This window comes from Mytilus edulis, chromosome 8 (genome assembly GCF_963676685.1).
Source record: "Mytilus edulis chromosome 8, xbMytEdul2.2, whole genome shotgun sequence".
Taxonomy (NCBI): Eukaryota; Metazoa; Mollusca; class Bivalvia; order Mytilida; family Mytilidae; genus Mytilus; species Mytilus edulis.
In genome coordinates this window covers 78952672-78967019 of record NC_092351.1, presented here as the reverse complement: position 1 = coordinate 78967019, position 14348 = coordinate 78952672, and the positions used below count along the sequence as shown (strand labels likewise).

Below are 14348 nucleotides of genomic sequence, written 5' to 3'. Positions count from 1 at the left end.
CAGTTTATCTCTATCTATAATAATATTCAAGATAATAACCAAAAACAGCAAAATTTCCTTAAAATTACCAATTCAGGGGCAGCAACCCAACAACGGGTTGTCTGATTCATCTGAAAATTTCAGGGCAGATAGATCTTGACCTGATAAACAATATTACCCCGTGTCAGATTTGCTCTAAATGCTTTGGTTTTTGAGTTATAAGCCAAAAACTGCATTTGACCCCGATGTTCTATTTTTAGCAATGGCGACCATGTTTGTTGATAGATCAAAACGTCGGACACAATTTATAAATTAGATACCCTAAGGAACATTCAGTTAAAGTTTGAAAGTATTTGGCCCAGTAGTTTCAGAGGAGAAGATTCTTGAAATAGTTTACGACGACAGACGACGACAGACGACGGACGACGACGGACGCCAAGTGATGGCATAAGCTCACTTGTCCCTTCGGGTCAGGTGAGCTAAAAAAACTAACAACTCCATGGCTTACAAAGACAAACAGACAAACACTAGTACACATTAAAATGAAAGCTCTATATCCAAAAATATGTGTTAGCGTCACAATTAGCACTGTGAAAAGTTTTTTTTTATGTTGGCCTTTTAGAGTGGTTAGGGTTCGGAAAGGTCGGGTTTTCTCGTTGCTCGAATTTTTCTGCGTCTAAAAGTGTATGATAACACCTTTATAAATATTTTGATATGAGCGTCACTGATGAGTCTTACGTAGACGAAACGCGCGTCTGGCGTACTAAATTATAATCCTGGTTACTTTGATAACTTGATATATTCTTTCTGTTTTTTTTTTTTAAAGAAAACTAAAATCTGCTTCAATGTTTTTATTACACCAGGCAGCAACAATAAAGTTTCCAGGACGTACTACGATTGCAGCAAACTCTCTATGGACAAACTCTCTGAAAAATAAAACACTATAAAGTCAGCTATAAAAGGCCCCCAAATGACAACACAAAACAATTCAAACGAAAAAACTAACGGCCTCATTTATGTAAATATGTATAGATTAGAAAATATTTGTTAACTATAAAGAACATATACTAGTTTTTTTCTCTGGCACCCTTGTCGGCTGAATTTGTGACCACATAAAACTGGTATTTTTCTTACTTTCTGCTCTTTAAGTTTTCGTTTTTAAATTCGCCTAGGTAAAGAGTTAAATTGAACAGTTTAACTGCTTCAAAATTCTCTCAAATTAGAAAAGACAATTGCTGGTCCATTGTTAGTTTAAGAGAGTCCACACTGACGATTTGCCTAAATTGCATAATTTTATAATTAATATTAATCAAAATGTTAATTTGTTAAAATGTTATGATACTAATTATTCTATTTCATCTAATGCACATTGTGGATAAAATAATCAGTTATATAAGCATATATCTGTAAATCTAACTTTACCACGAACTTTTGTGACTTGACATTAATAATTTACATTATATTGGACAGAAGTACATAGCTTAGATTTAAATCAAAATACTCCTTATCAATATTTTTTTAGGAAACTGATATCCTACAGCAACACAAGATAAGAAAGATATTCTTCAAATTGGCACACGATTCACGATGAGTGACCCAAAGCAGCAAGACACCTATAAAATCTACAAAACTCGACATTGACTATTTTAAATGTAAATGGATTATTTAAAACAGAGTTATCACAAAACGTGTTAAAATACTAGTCATAATAAAACACGGTGTTTTTTTAAGACATGTATCTTTTATTGCATGCTTTGTCTTGTGATTGCCCTACATGAGACATGTACAGAAATCTTCGTGATGTGTTAATTGTAGTTCTATATTAATGTTTTTACGTAAATAGATTGTTTCCACACAATTGAATGATTATACTTACTCGTGGATACTCGCATATGTAGCGACGAGCAGTGTTACACACATGGTCTTTCCATTCCCCCTCGCCGCCATCGAACCTTAGTCCCACACAGTCAGTATCTGGTGCAATATCAGGTGCGCCTGACGCGACTGAAATAATTAATCGTCCATTTATTTCGCATTACGTCTTAAATACCACAAAAGGGGCAAAACCAATATAAAAGACAGTCTTGTTCAACCGTCCTACTAAATTAATGAACTTCAAAGTATACTTTGCCTCGTCTTGTTGAAGATATATACGATATTAATTTCATATTATCACAAATAACTTGTTCTTAACAGTTATCCCAGAGGCACTGTTGTGTTCGAATATTTGTTTTTTGAAATAGATGGAATGGTATACCTTTAGTAAATCTACTCAATAGTCCATATTTACATGATTTAGAAAATAAAATTGAAAACATTGCTCAGCTTCTATCTAATTTAGCATCTTGTTTTAGGCAGAAACATACTTATTCTAGTCATAACAAAATGATGTTATGAATATCCTAAACTGAAATTGTAATGTTCCCTCAAAAGAAAAAAAACACCTCCTGTTCAAAGTTTCAGTGTTTTTAATAGATATAGGAAGATGTGGTATAAGTGCAATGAGACAACTGTCCATCCAAGTGACAATTTATAAAAGTAAACCATTATAGGTTCGACCTACAACACGAAGCCTTGGCTCACGCCTAACAGCAAGCTAAAAATGGCCCCCAAAAAATACTAGTGTAAAACCATTCAAACGGGAAACCCGACGATCTAATTCATATAAAAATGAGAAACACTTATGAACTACATAGACAGACGACAACTACTGTATTTCAGATTCCTTATATAACTAGATACCGGTTATGCCCTCAATAGTCATCGATATGTGTTCAAGTGGCATAAACCCCATTGTCTGCTCTGATAACAATCTCCAGATTTGTAAAAACAATCTAATGATTTTTTTAAATGGTAGTTCATACCAGTGACAATTTAATTTGCGTCTGGGGTATTAAATTATAATCCTGGTGCCTCTGACAACCAAAGTCAGTCTAAATCGATATGTCAAATTCAAAACAAAAGTATTTCTTATTCATTTTTACAACGCTCCGTTTGCCATCTGGTGCATCCATCTTTACTGCTGAAGCAGAAGCAATAATTTTGGCTTTGAAATTTATTGCTTCTTCAGATAAGTCCAAATTTATTATATGTTCTTATTCACTTTCATTCTTACAAGCAATATAAAATATTAAAATTTAAAACCCAACAATTCTCAAAATTTTATGTGTAATAAGGAATTTAAAAATTTTTCTGAAAGAAATCATATTTCTATGGGTGCCGAGTCATGTTGGAATCTTTGGAAACACAGCTGTAGACCTTGAGGCAAAGAATGCCCTGGTTGACCCTTTATCTAACTGTGATATACCATATACTTATTTTAAATCTAATATTAGAGAATATGTTTTTAATATATTGAAAAATGAATGGAGTAAAAAAGATGATAATAAATTACATAAAATTAAACCTAATTTAGGTAAACTTTTCAATAATTTTATGTGCAGAAAAGATGAATGTGTTATTTCTAGATGTCGTATTGGTCATACTAGAATAACACACGAGTATCTTTTAAGAAATGAAGATGAACCACAATGTGTACCTTGCAACTGCAAGTACACTATTAAACATGTTTTAATTAATTGTATTGACTTTGCTGATATTCGTAAGAAGCATTTCAATGTCAATAATATGTATGATCTATTTACTAATGTTCCATTTACAAATATTGTTACATTTTTAAAAGAAATTGGAATTTATTATAGAATATAAAAATGTTATTATATTTAAATCGTTTTTAATTTTTATCACGTTTTCTTACTGTTGATTTTTATTGGTAAATAATCAATTTGCTTTAGTCTACAGTTTTAGTATATTGAAAGTCTTTTTGTCTTATTTTAAAAATATGCTTTAAATTGTAAAAATATTCGAATTAGTTCTCGCCGCGATTTAGCCTTTCTGTGCTAATGCGCCAAGCAAACAACAATCAATCAATATTTATTTTTAAGCCTTTTGTTGACCGGATGAAAAATTATTGATGGCTAATCCTGGTTATTTTATAAAATTGTTAACGACCTTTTTCATGCATATGTATCTATTGTTCAATACAATGTGATGTCATATGAATGATACTTGTGTGTGTTTGTCGTGTATCTGTTGTCGTATTTACATACATCAATCATAACTACTTATGTCTATTTTTCCGAAAGTATGACTTTGCATCTCTTTAAAAATAAATTGTGTCAAAATAAAGTCGAAGGTTAATAACACCAACAGAAATTGATGTAAAAACTAAATTGCTTTTCTGAATGGTGTGTTCATATTACATAAACGGCTGCTTTTATCATAAAAAAGTAAATTTACCTGCTCCAAATGGGAGGTCTGTAAAATCTAATAGACCATTTTCTATGGCAAATCTGAAGGTCCCATCCGCGTTTAAATTTACACCGGTCCACACAAATTCATCATCGGCTGTAAAAACAAGAAAATTTAAATGAGCTTCATCAAAAGTCAGAAGATTTATTACATATATGTTCTTCGTAGTTCATAAATAATAGACAACACTATATACACTCGTGAAATAAAGATTTAAGTTTTCAAGATTTCTGACTTAATGTCAATATAATCAGAGGTTATCTTTACATTATGGAATTAATTGGAACATTTCTTTTTTGAGTGATAATTTATCAGAGCTACATGTAGAACGTGGTATATAAGCCATTGAAATTTTGGCGGGAAATGATTCTCTCTACATTTTTCATGCATTTAACATTGACAACTTTTTTTCTTTCAAAATAATAAAAACTGTTGAAATGATGTTAAAATAGATGTTCCTGTATTATTTGGTTGCGACAATAACAATCTACTGCCTTATGAAATGACTGCCTAATGGTTGAGAAATGATACAGTTAGCTGTAGTGGAACTATCCCCCTTATTTGTCTATGTAATTAGATGACACAAATTCAACATTAAGGAAATGATCAATTCAGAAAAATGCTTTGAACGCAGCACATGACCTTATACAATGATTGCGTTAGGGTTTAAATAAGGGACAGTTAAATTAGATCGAGCCGCTGTCGAGGGACTATGTTTACCTTTATGTTTTACAAAATTTGCATTGCGCTAATTGAACAATTAAATACAGAACTAATTTTGATCTTTAAATGACTGTCTTACACATTTGTTCTTTTATTTAGAAAAAATAAATAATGCACCCATCTTCCCCCAGCAGCTACATAACCTGTGAACTGTCTTTAGTGTTCGAACGTCTTTGGGAAGAGATAATTGTATCGTAATACAGATTAATGTATTAGTTCAAACATCTTGCTAACGGATTAGATTTGCTATCACATGTTTTGTTATCTTTGTTATCACATTTATTTCGTAATTCGAGATGACTGAATACATGAATAACTTTATTTTAATAGAAAATACTATAAAATTCTCAACTTACGCAAGGTATATTTATTTCTAACAGCATCGGCTTCTTGTTCAGTGTTTGGTCTCCACAGGTAGGCACCCGGTGTCATGGTACAATCCGTCTGAAATTTAGTAAGATGATATTCGTACATTGATGTCTTTTTGTTTTTGTTTTTTATAATAAACTCCTTATTCATCTTCATATGTCTCCCATATAATGCATCTCGTGACTCCAATTATGTCCCAGTATTACGTCGAAGACCATTCAGGTATTTGTTTCTACTATCATACTCTATTATCAAACTATTATTGTGTTGAAAAGCGACTGCGATCAACATCATACAGAGCGTCAAATGCACTTCAAACATAAAACAAATGAACACTTTCTATAACCATAAATTAACCAGACTTTCAACAAATGAACTTTAGTCAGGTATTAAGAATTTTATATGTAATGAGGAATTTAAAAATTCTTCTGAAATAATATTTCTATGGGTTCCGAGTCATGTTGGAATCCTTTTTTAATTTTTATCACATTATTTTACTCATATTGATTTTTATTTGTAAATAATCAATTTGCTTTATTCTATAATTTTAGTATATTGAAGGACTTTTTGTCTTATTTTAAATTGTAAAAATATTCAAATTAGCTCTCGCCGCGATACAGCCTTTTTGTGCTAACGCGGCGTAAAGCAACCAACAATCAATCAATCAATGATTGTGTTTGAAGTAACAACCTCGTCTTCCAAATAGTGAATAATTAACACACTCACCAGAGCTGCATTCCACGATCTATCATTAGCATCAGCAACGGCTGCACCAGTATCAGAATCAGAATAACAGCTTGTACTAATTCCTTGGTTTGGTAAGAGCATGAATCCAGGTGGGCAAGTTTCCGAAACACATGGCGGCGCTATTTAAATGAAAAAAAAAAACATATGGGTTAATTTTTTTTCAACAGACATGATTTATAATAAAAAAATATAAAGCAATACCGTAATTTCAGAAACGTTACAAATTAATGACAATAACTAAATGAATCGGAAATACAGAAGCTACATGCATTGCTTTTGACAACGAAATGTAGTTTGATTGTCAATGATACAAGTTTCCACAACAGACCAAATTGCTGTTAACCAGACTTTCAACAAATGAACTTTATAGGTCAAATATAGGAACAACTTCAGTGACATGATCAAGAACATTGCACATACACTGTTACAAAAGGATTAGAAACATCAACTATATCTGTATTGTAATCTTATATTCTGCCTACAGAATAATATAATATAATATATATATATATATATATATATATTAAACTGTTTTTGGTTCTTGATTGTGTTTGAAGTAACAACCTCGTCTTCCAAATAGTAAATAATTAACACACACACCAGAGCTGCATTCCACGATCTATCATTGTTTTTATCTGCACCACTATCAGAATAACTCCATTGAACATATTTGTTATGCTGTTGGGCGATGTATAATAGGATTGTCAAACTATACTTACTAGGCGCTACAGGGACAGATACAACCATAACCGGTACTGCAGGCGGAGCTGCCTGAGCTGCCTGAGCTGCCTGAGCTGCCTGAGCTGCCTGAGCTGCTGTAGCAGTGGGTGTTGTTGCCGCTAATAGTCCAAGAAGTAACAGCGGTAAAAGAGCCGAAACTAGGGAAAAACCAGTCCCTGAACCACCTCCAAAAATATATTTAGTAAAAATCAATTAAAATCGTCATTTGGTGTTTTATCATGAGTGAGAGTAATATTTTAAATAAACTTAACAAAAATAATTCCAATCAGAAATATCTAATGTAGATGAATGAAGTCATGTGTGTTTGTTTGAAGAAAAATACACACATAACCAATGTATCAAATTACAATTAAAATCTTCTTATCACAAACAATATATTTATTCCGACAATAAAACAGGTGAGGAAGCCTTTGATCGGACGTCCATCTGTTATCATCATCAAAGGTGTGTATAAAACATCATACTATTACAACTTTGATATGTAATGGATATGCAAATCTTTAATATTCGATGTTCATATAAACCAGGCAAATATTTATCATTTAATTACCTCCATCCTCGAACAATCCTTGTGCATAGCACGTATTACTTGATAGAAATATGACAATCAACAAAACAAAATATATCTGTAAATAATAAAATTACGTAAAACATATTATGTGAATTCAATTATATTCCAGTCGTTCGCATATTTATTACTGACATATCTATTGTTATATACAATCGATGTCCATACGTTTACCGTGTTTTAGCTTTTGATTTTGCCATTTGATTAGGGACTTTCCGCTTTGAATTTTCCATAGAATTCTGTATGATTGTAATTTTATGTAACACTTTATGTTAAAACAGGTTTGTGTCGTAGAATTAAATTAATGTTAAAAAATTGTAAAAATATACTGTTATCAATTTCAATGAAAGTTGCCATTCGTCGTATATACAAGCAGATAATACAGTCATTCATAACACGTACTTAAGTCAGGTATTAAGAATTTTGTAATGTCACTTGTTTAATAAAAACATCAAATATATCTATATCGTAATCTTATATTCTGCCTACAGAATATATAATATATTAAACTGTTTTTGGTTCTTGATTGTGTTTGAAGTAACAACCTCGTCTTCCAAATAGTGAATAATTAACACACTCACCAGAGCTGCATTCCACGATCTATCATTAGTATTGGCTGAACCACTATTAGAATAAGAGGTTGTACTAATTCCTTGGTTTGGTAAGAGCATGAATCCATTTGGGCAATTTTCCGAAACACATGGCGGCGCTATTTAAATGGGAAAAAAACATATGGGTTAATTTTTTTTTAACAAACATGATTTATAATAAAAAATATAAAGCAATACCGTAATTTCAGAAACGTTACAAATTAATGACAATGACTAAATGAATCGGAAATACAGAAGCTACATGCATTGTTTTGACAACGAAATGTAGTTTGATTGTCAATGATACAAGTTTCCACAACAGACCAAATTGGTGTGCAATAAACAAATTGACATTTTTATTATACACATCAATTGACGTTCCTACGTTTACATGTATTTGTTTACCAGCTATTGATTAAATCTTTTATTTTGTGCAGTTGATGGGATGGATGGAACTTTAAAGGTAAATAAAACCATAAGCTTCCAGAAGATTTTATAAAACTTTATCCTCATCAGCATACAAAAAAAGACTGTGAACTCATGCCATGGCTTCTCTTAGAACAATGCTGTATTTTTCAGATTTGGATTACGAGCTGTTTTTCCATTGAACATATTTGTTATGCTGTTGGGCGATGTATAATAGGATTGTCAAACTATACTTACTAGGCGCTACAGGAACAGATACAACCATAACCGGTACTGCAGCCGGAGCTGCCGGAGCTGCCGGAGCTGCCTGAGCTGCTGTAGCAGTGGGTGTTGCTGCCGCCAATAGTAAGGGTCCAAGAAGTAACAGCGGTAAAAGAGCCGAAACTAGGGAAAAACCAGTCCCTGTACCACCTCAAAAAATATATTTAGAAAAAATCAATTAAAATCGTCATTTGGTGGTTTATCATGAGTGAGAGTAATATTTTAAATAAACTTAACAAAAATAAATCCAATCAGAAATAGCTAATGTACATGAATGAAGTCATGTGTGTTTTTTTAAGAATGTATCAGATTACAATTAAAATCTTCTTATCACAAACAATATATTTATTCCGACAATAAAACAGGTGAGCAAGTCTTTGATCGGACGTCCATCTGTTATCATCATCAAAGGTGTGTATAAAACATCATACTATTACAACTTTGATATGTAATGGATATGCAAATCTGTAATATTCGATGTTCATAACCATGTAAAAATTTATCATTTAATTACCTCCATCCTCGAAAAGTGCTTGTGTGTCGCCCTCTAATATGGCCTGTGCATAGCACGTATTACTTGATAGAAATATGACAATCAACAAAACAAAATATATCTGTAAATAATAAAATTACGTAAAACATATTATGTGAATACAATTATATTCCAGTCGTTCGCATAATTATTACTGACATATCTATTGTTATGATAAGTAAGAATCAGATGATCATGTCAACTCAACACTTAACTTTTGATAGTATTGTCTGTTTATTTTATTCACATATAGTTGTCAATATAATCGAATTTTATGTTATTGTCAAACATGCGAGAGGTTTATCTAGCTATAAAACCAGATTCATTCAACTATTTTCTACATAAGAAAAATGTCTGTACCAAGTCAGGAATATGACAATCGATGTCCATTCGTTTGCCGTGTTTTAGCTTTTTATTTTGCCATTTGATTAGGGACTTTCCGCTTTGAATTTTCCATAGAATTCTGTATGATTGTAATTTTAACACTTGATGTTAAAACAGGTTTGTGTCGTAGAGTTAAATTAATGTTCAAAAATTGTAAAAATATACTGTTATTAATTTCAATGCATTATACTTTTCATACAATTATTTGAATTATCATCATACCACTTTCTTTGATTTTTATTTCAAAACACAACCTTCACGAATTTGTTATTAATTTGCTATTATTGTTAAGCCAAACATTAATATGTTTGTGAATAAGCATGCGCTTGAAATCATTATAGATTTACGTTTTTTAATTAAATTTGGATCTATTGTTGTTCCAATATTTGTATTCTTGTACAATGATTGAATCTACATCTACACACGTTATATGGAAAGGAAAACTATATGCATATTCAAACTAATTTAAACATGTTAAAGTAATTTTGAACAAAAAAACATGCAATTTTCTTAAATACTTAATGTATAATCAAACATCCACATATTATTTCGTCTATATTAAGATGGGAGGACTGTTTTCGAAACCATATAACATGGAGATTTTAAACATTTTCAAATGATTTGAAATTTCAAGTTTTCAGACTGTATGCACAAGCATATGATTAGTTACTAGTAAGTTATTGTGGTGTAGATGTATGATTCTATCAAAATTCGTATTAAGTATACAATATTTATTCCATTCAAAGTTTCTAACATTATAAGTTTGGAAATAATTACAATAATGAAATCAATAATGTATTCAAGAAATCAAAATCATTTGAAAATGTAGGGTTTGCATTAATATACGTATTTTAGCAAGCCATATTTTGTTTTCTTAAAATCGAATTAGTTTAACATGTAAATAAATTTGCATAAGGATTAAAGCTAAAATGGTTTGAATAAATTTAAAGGACATATTGAACAGAAGTTCCATGACAATGGTTAGGTACTATCATCATTATTCAAAGACATGTAAAACATGCACAAAAGCAAAGGAAAAAACTACATACTACTGAATACTTTGAAATCTTACCTTGTAATGCTGAGCCATCATGCAGACTATGCCACGGTCTTGGAGAACTTTGATATTTATATGTAGTATTTGAATGGTTGAACGAATATTCAAATAAGCGCCATAGGCTGTATTAACCAATCGCATGTTGTTACAACTCTACACAAATACATCCTGTTATTGATTGATGCATTCATTTTTTGGTAGAAATGTATCAAGGCCATTTTGGTTAGGTAAAGCGCTTGTATTAGCTATTCCGGTTTTAAGGCGAAACTTGTACATGTTGTAAATGCTATGCATGCTCTGTATTGCAAGAAACATTTTCTGCTGGATTTCTATTACTGTCACATAAAATCAGTATGTTTGATTAAGTTGCTCATGTCAATATACCAGAATTGTTTACAACTGTCAATCAAGAAGGCGGTTAAGCTAGCTGTGAAACAGGGTTAATTTATCATTAATTGGGTGATGCTTGGACCGAATAAAAAAAAATTATACAGTTGTATTAGTTCTGTTGATTGATGAAATGTAGTCTGTGAACTTACTTAGACGTACCGTATTTTTTGTAATACTTTTTTTTTTAAATTTCGTGTCTGTAATTGAAAACTTATCTATCTGGTTTTGAAACTTTTGTTAACACTATTCTTACAACACAGCATAGGGTTCGTAGGTGGCATGTTGCAAGGCAAAATTTCTGTCCATATCAATTATACCCTCATTTCTAGTGCAAATTTCCACGACCCCAGATGGCCTCTTTTGTGACAAGACCTACCTATTGTATTTATTGTGAACTTGTTCTCGTCCTGAAATTGCATGAAATATTAACACTGGACGTTAAGCAACCAACAATCAATCAATCAATACAACACAGCATATACGAAAAAGGACAAAAAGGATACTCTCACGGCTCGGGGCTCTATTTATAAATGTTTGCATATATACTTTTTTTTTAGCAAGAATGGAACTAATAGGAATGCTCGTCAAAAACTAATTTTGAAAATTCATGAACTAAAAAAGCAATGCCCAATTATTTGTTTAATATAGATAAAACGGCAGTTATGATTTTGAAAGGAGTAGAGGTTATTTCAGTTAAACAAGACATTTTAAGAGACTTAAACGTTTTTGGAAAGGACTGATCAACTGCTCAACCACAATGTCTGTTTTATAAATAAAAAGATTCATCAATACCAATTAATATGTTATACTGCTTTCTTCATGTAATAATAATAAATCGAAATTGTTAATCAAAGTTTACCGAAAGTTTAAGTCGAATGACATGTGTAAGCTATACAGAATTATAAAAGTATGTTTAGTAACAAAAACAAAAAATACTCAAAATATCAAAAAGATAATAACTAAAAATATGTAAAAATACGAGAAAAAAAATATGAATAACCAAACAAAACAACAATAAAGATATCATTTTAACAAAATACGTTATTGCAAATAATCGAAATTATATTATGATATATATTTTTATTTACTATTTCTGAGTGTTGATTATAATTTGACAAAATTGAATGATCACTGTCACATTGTGTCATATTTAATACTTAGAGAACAGAACTGTTCAAACGTCCTTGAGTTCAATCTCTTAACAAATCGTGATCAGACGAAGGCTGACGATATCTCGCGGGTAGACATAGGAAGAAAATATATCATAAATATTACAAGTGTTTACCAGACAAACTGTCCGAGATTCAATTTTGGGTAGTTCATAAACAAAACAAATTAATACTCCACGATATCAATTAAAGAGGGGAGAACGATACCAGAGGAACATTCAAACTCATTTTGTTAAATGTTAAGTTACAGTAACAGATTTTTACTTCAGTGAACATTTGCTGTCGAATTAAAAATGTAAAATTGTGTATAAATTTCTTTGGTTTATTTAGCTACCAGGAGCTTTAGAATTCAAAAATAAACTGAAAACGCCGAGGTTAAATAAGAAAAAAAACACAACCAGAAAGATAACAGTACATAAAACACAACATAGAACACTGAAGCAACACGAACCCCATCAAAGTTGTGGGGTGAAAGCAAGTGCTCGGAAACATTCAATAAACTATATCCACCAGTATCTGGTAAATCGAGTTTAAAGTCTTTCTCATATTTCCATAACTGGATCTTTTTAGGAATATAACGGTTCAATTTAAAAAAAAATAAAGATCAAAGACCAGCAGACAAAACTATTAAGAAAAGGGAGGGAGGTCAGCCAAACTACAAAGTATAGAAAAAGTGCATTAATTTCCATCATTATAAAAGAGGACACAAATGAAACTTGTTAGTTTTGTAATTGATCAAGTGGTTAAAAGAAATAATTATTTATATTTCCGAAACAATGCAAGATTTGGCCGTTTTTTTATGAAAAAGACGATGGCCGACTTTCATTAACAAGACTCCGTTGGATATAGGTCCATGATAGTTATGAGAAAATTAATCAATCATATGGTGTCATGTTAATTTTTCTATATACATGATGCAGTGACCATAATTACATCTATGACAGTGTATTTGTCCGTTTTTATGGGAAAGACTATCTGCTGTGCGGTTATTTAAGTGGCATCTGATCTTGTTCTCTTCCTACATAGTTTTTACATGTCTTCCCGGACGATGTCGACAACCTTCACGATTTGGAAATACATTGAACTCGGGGAAGTTTGAACAGTGTCGTCTTGTACCATATAGTGTACTCCCCTACACATGTACCAAATACAACATAATTGTGAGTGTTTATTTCCGTCTGGTAATTTTCAATCTACTTTCAAACATAACGTCTGATAAATAAATATCATAATATAATTTTCTGATGATTATGCTTACCCTAACCCTAATCCTAACCCATATATATATATATAACTCGTCTAAACATCAACCCAACAATGTTAGATCTTTAAATCTTCTTTCGCAAATGTTTTGTTCTTCCCTCGCCGGAACTCGAACTCATGCAGTCGGGGCACTTAGCGAACTCCATAATATTATGGAATTGGCTAAATTTGACTGCTTTATGAAAATCCATAATATTATGAGATTGAATAATATTTCCAGTTATATTATGCGTATCCATAATTTTGAATATTATTGAATTTCATAATTATGCATGAAAAAATTAAATTTGATGTGTCCGAAAAACAATATTTTGGGTACTGCTAACAAGTTCCGTAATTTATTAATCTTAAAATGCTATTTTTATGATCATCTATTGATTATATTCATCCGACAATCGTCGCCTTTCTCGCGTCATATTTAAAATGCTTTCGTCTTCAATGTCTTTTATCTAGGACAGTATTTTGTACAAGGGAGACAAATCGTGTCGTCTTATAAGCCATATTTTTCTTAAATGTATTATCGTTCCTTAAACAATGAATAAATCGTGTTTTAGAAAATAAATGTAGAAAATAAGTGTGTCAGTTGGCCTCGTTTTCAATACATTAGTTTTATCAAGGGGAAATGTTACAAAAAAATAGTACACATCCTTCAGACGTCTTTATAAATTATAAATGACTATGTACACAATAGGTATAGAAACACATTACTTTCACGTGTTTATATGTCTTGATTTGACGAAATTTAATTAATGGTCAGATCCACAAAAACTCATTACATGCAATTGTTATTGTTTCAAATTCAGTTTATGTTGCAGACCGTTTTAATGTTGCTTATGTG

At 31.3% G+C, this 14348-nt stretch overlaps 1 protein-coding gene and 1 long non-coding RNA gene across 2 annotated transcripts; both read right to left on the bottom strand.

The window, feature by feature from the left end:
• Positions 1-815: 815 nt before the first annotated feature.
• Positions 816-4382, bottom strand: LOC139486343 (uncharacterized). Its single transcript, XR_011655556.1, has 3 exons — positions 4279-4382; positions 1856-1983; positions 816-905 (listed from the first exon to the last, which is right to left on the bottom strand). It is a non-coding gene; the product is annotated as an uncharacterized lncRNA (long non-coding RNA).
• A 967-nt stretch (positions 4383-5349) lies between these two features.
• Positions 5350-11695, bottom strand: LOC139484391 (uncharacterized). Its single transcript, XM_071268127.1, has 5 exons — positions 10704-11695; positions 9230-9329; positions 8692-8865; positions 6109-6248; positions 5350-5457 (listed from the first exon to the last, which is right to left on the bottom strand). The coding sequence occupies exons 1-5, from the start codon at positions 10827-10829 to the stop codon at positions 5350-5352; spliced, it is 648 nt and encodes a 215-aa protein (XP_071124228.1). The 5' UTR covers positions 10830-11695.
• Between the last annotated feature and the right edge of the window lie 2653 nt (positions 11696-14348).

Coding starts and splice junctions, on each gene's coding strand:
- LOC139484391 (XM_071268127.1), bottom strand. CDS start 10,829: ATGCGATTGGTTAATACAGCCTATGGCGCTTATTTGAATATTCGTTCA. Junction 9,330..10,703: donor TGATGGCTCAGCATTACAAG/GTAAGATTTCAA, acceptor TATTATTTACAG/ATATATTTTGTTTTGTTGAT. Junction 8,866..9,229: donor AGCACTTTTCGAGGATGGAG/GTAATTAAATGA, acceptor ATATTTTTTGAG/GTGGTACAGGGACTGGTTTT.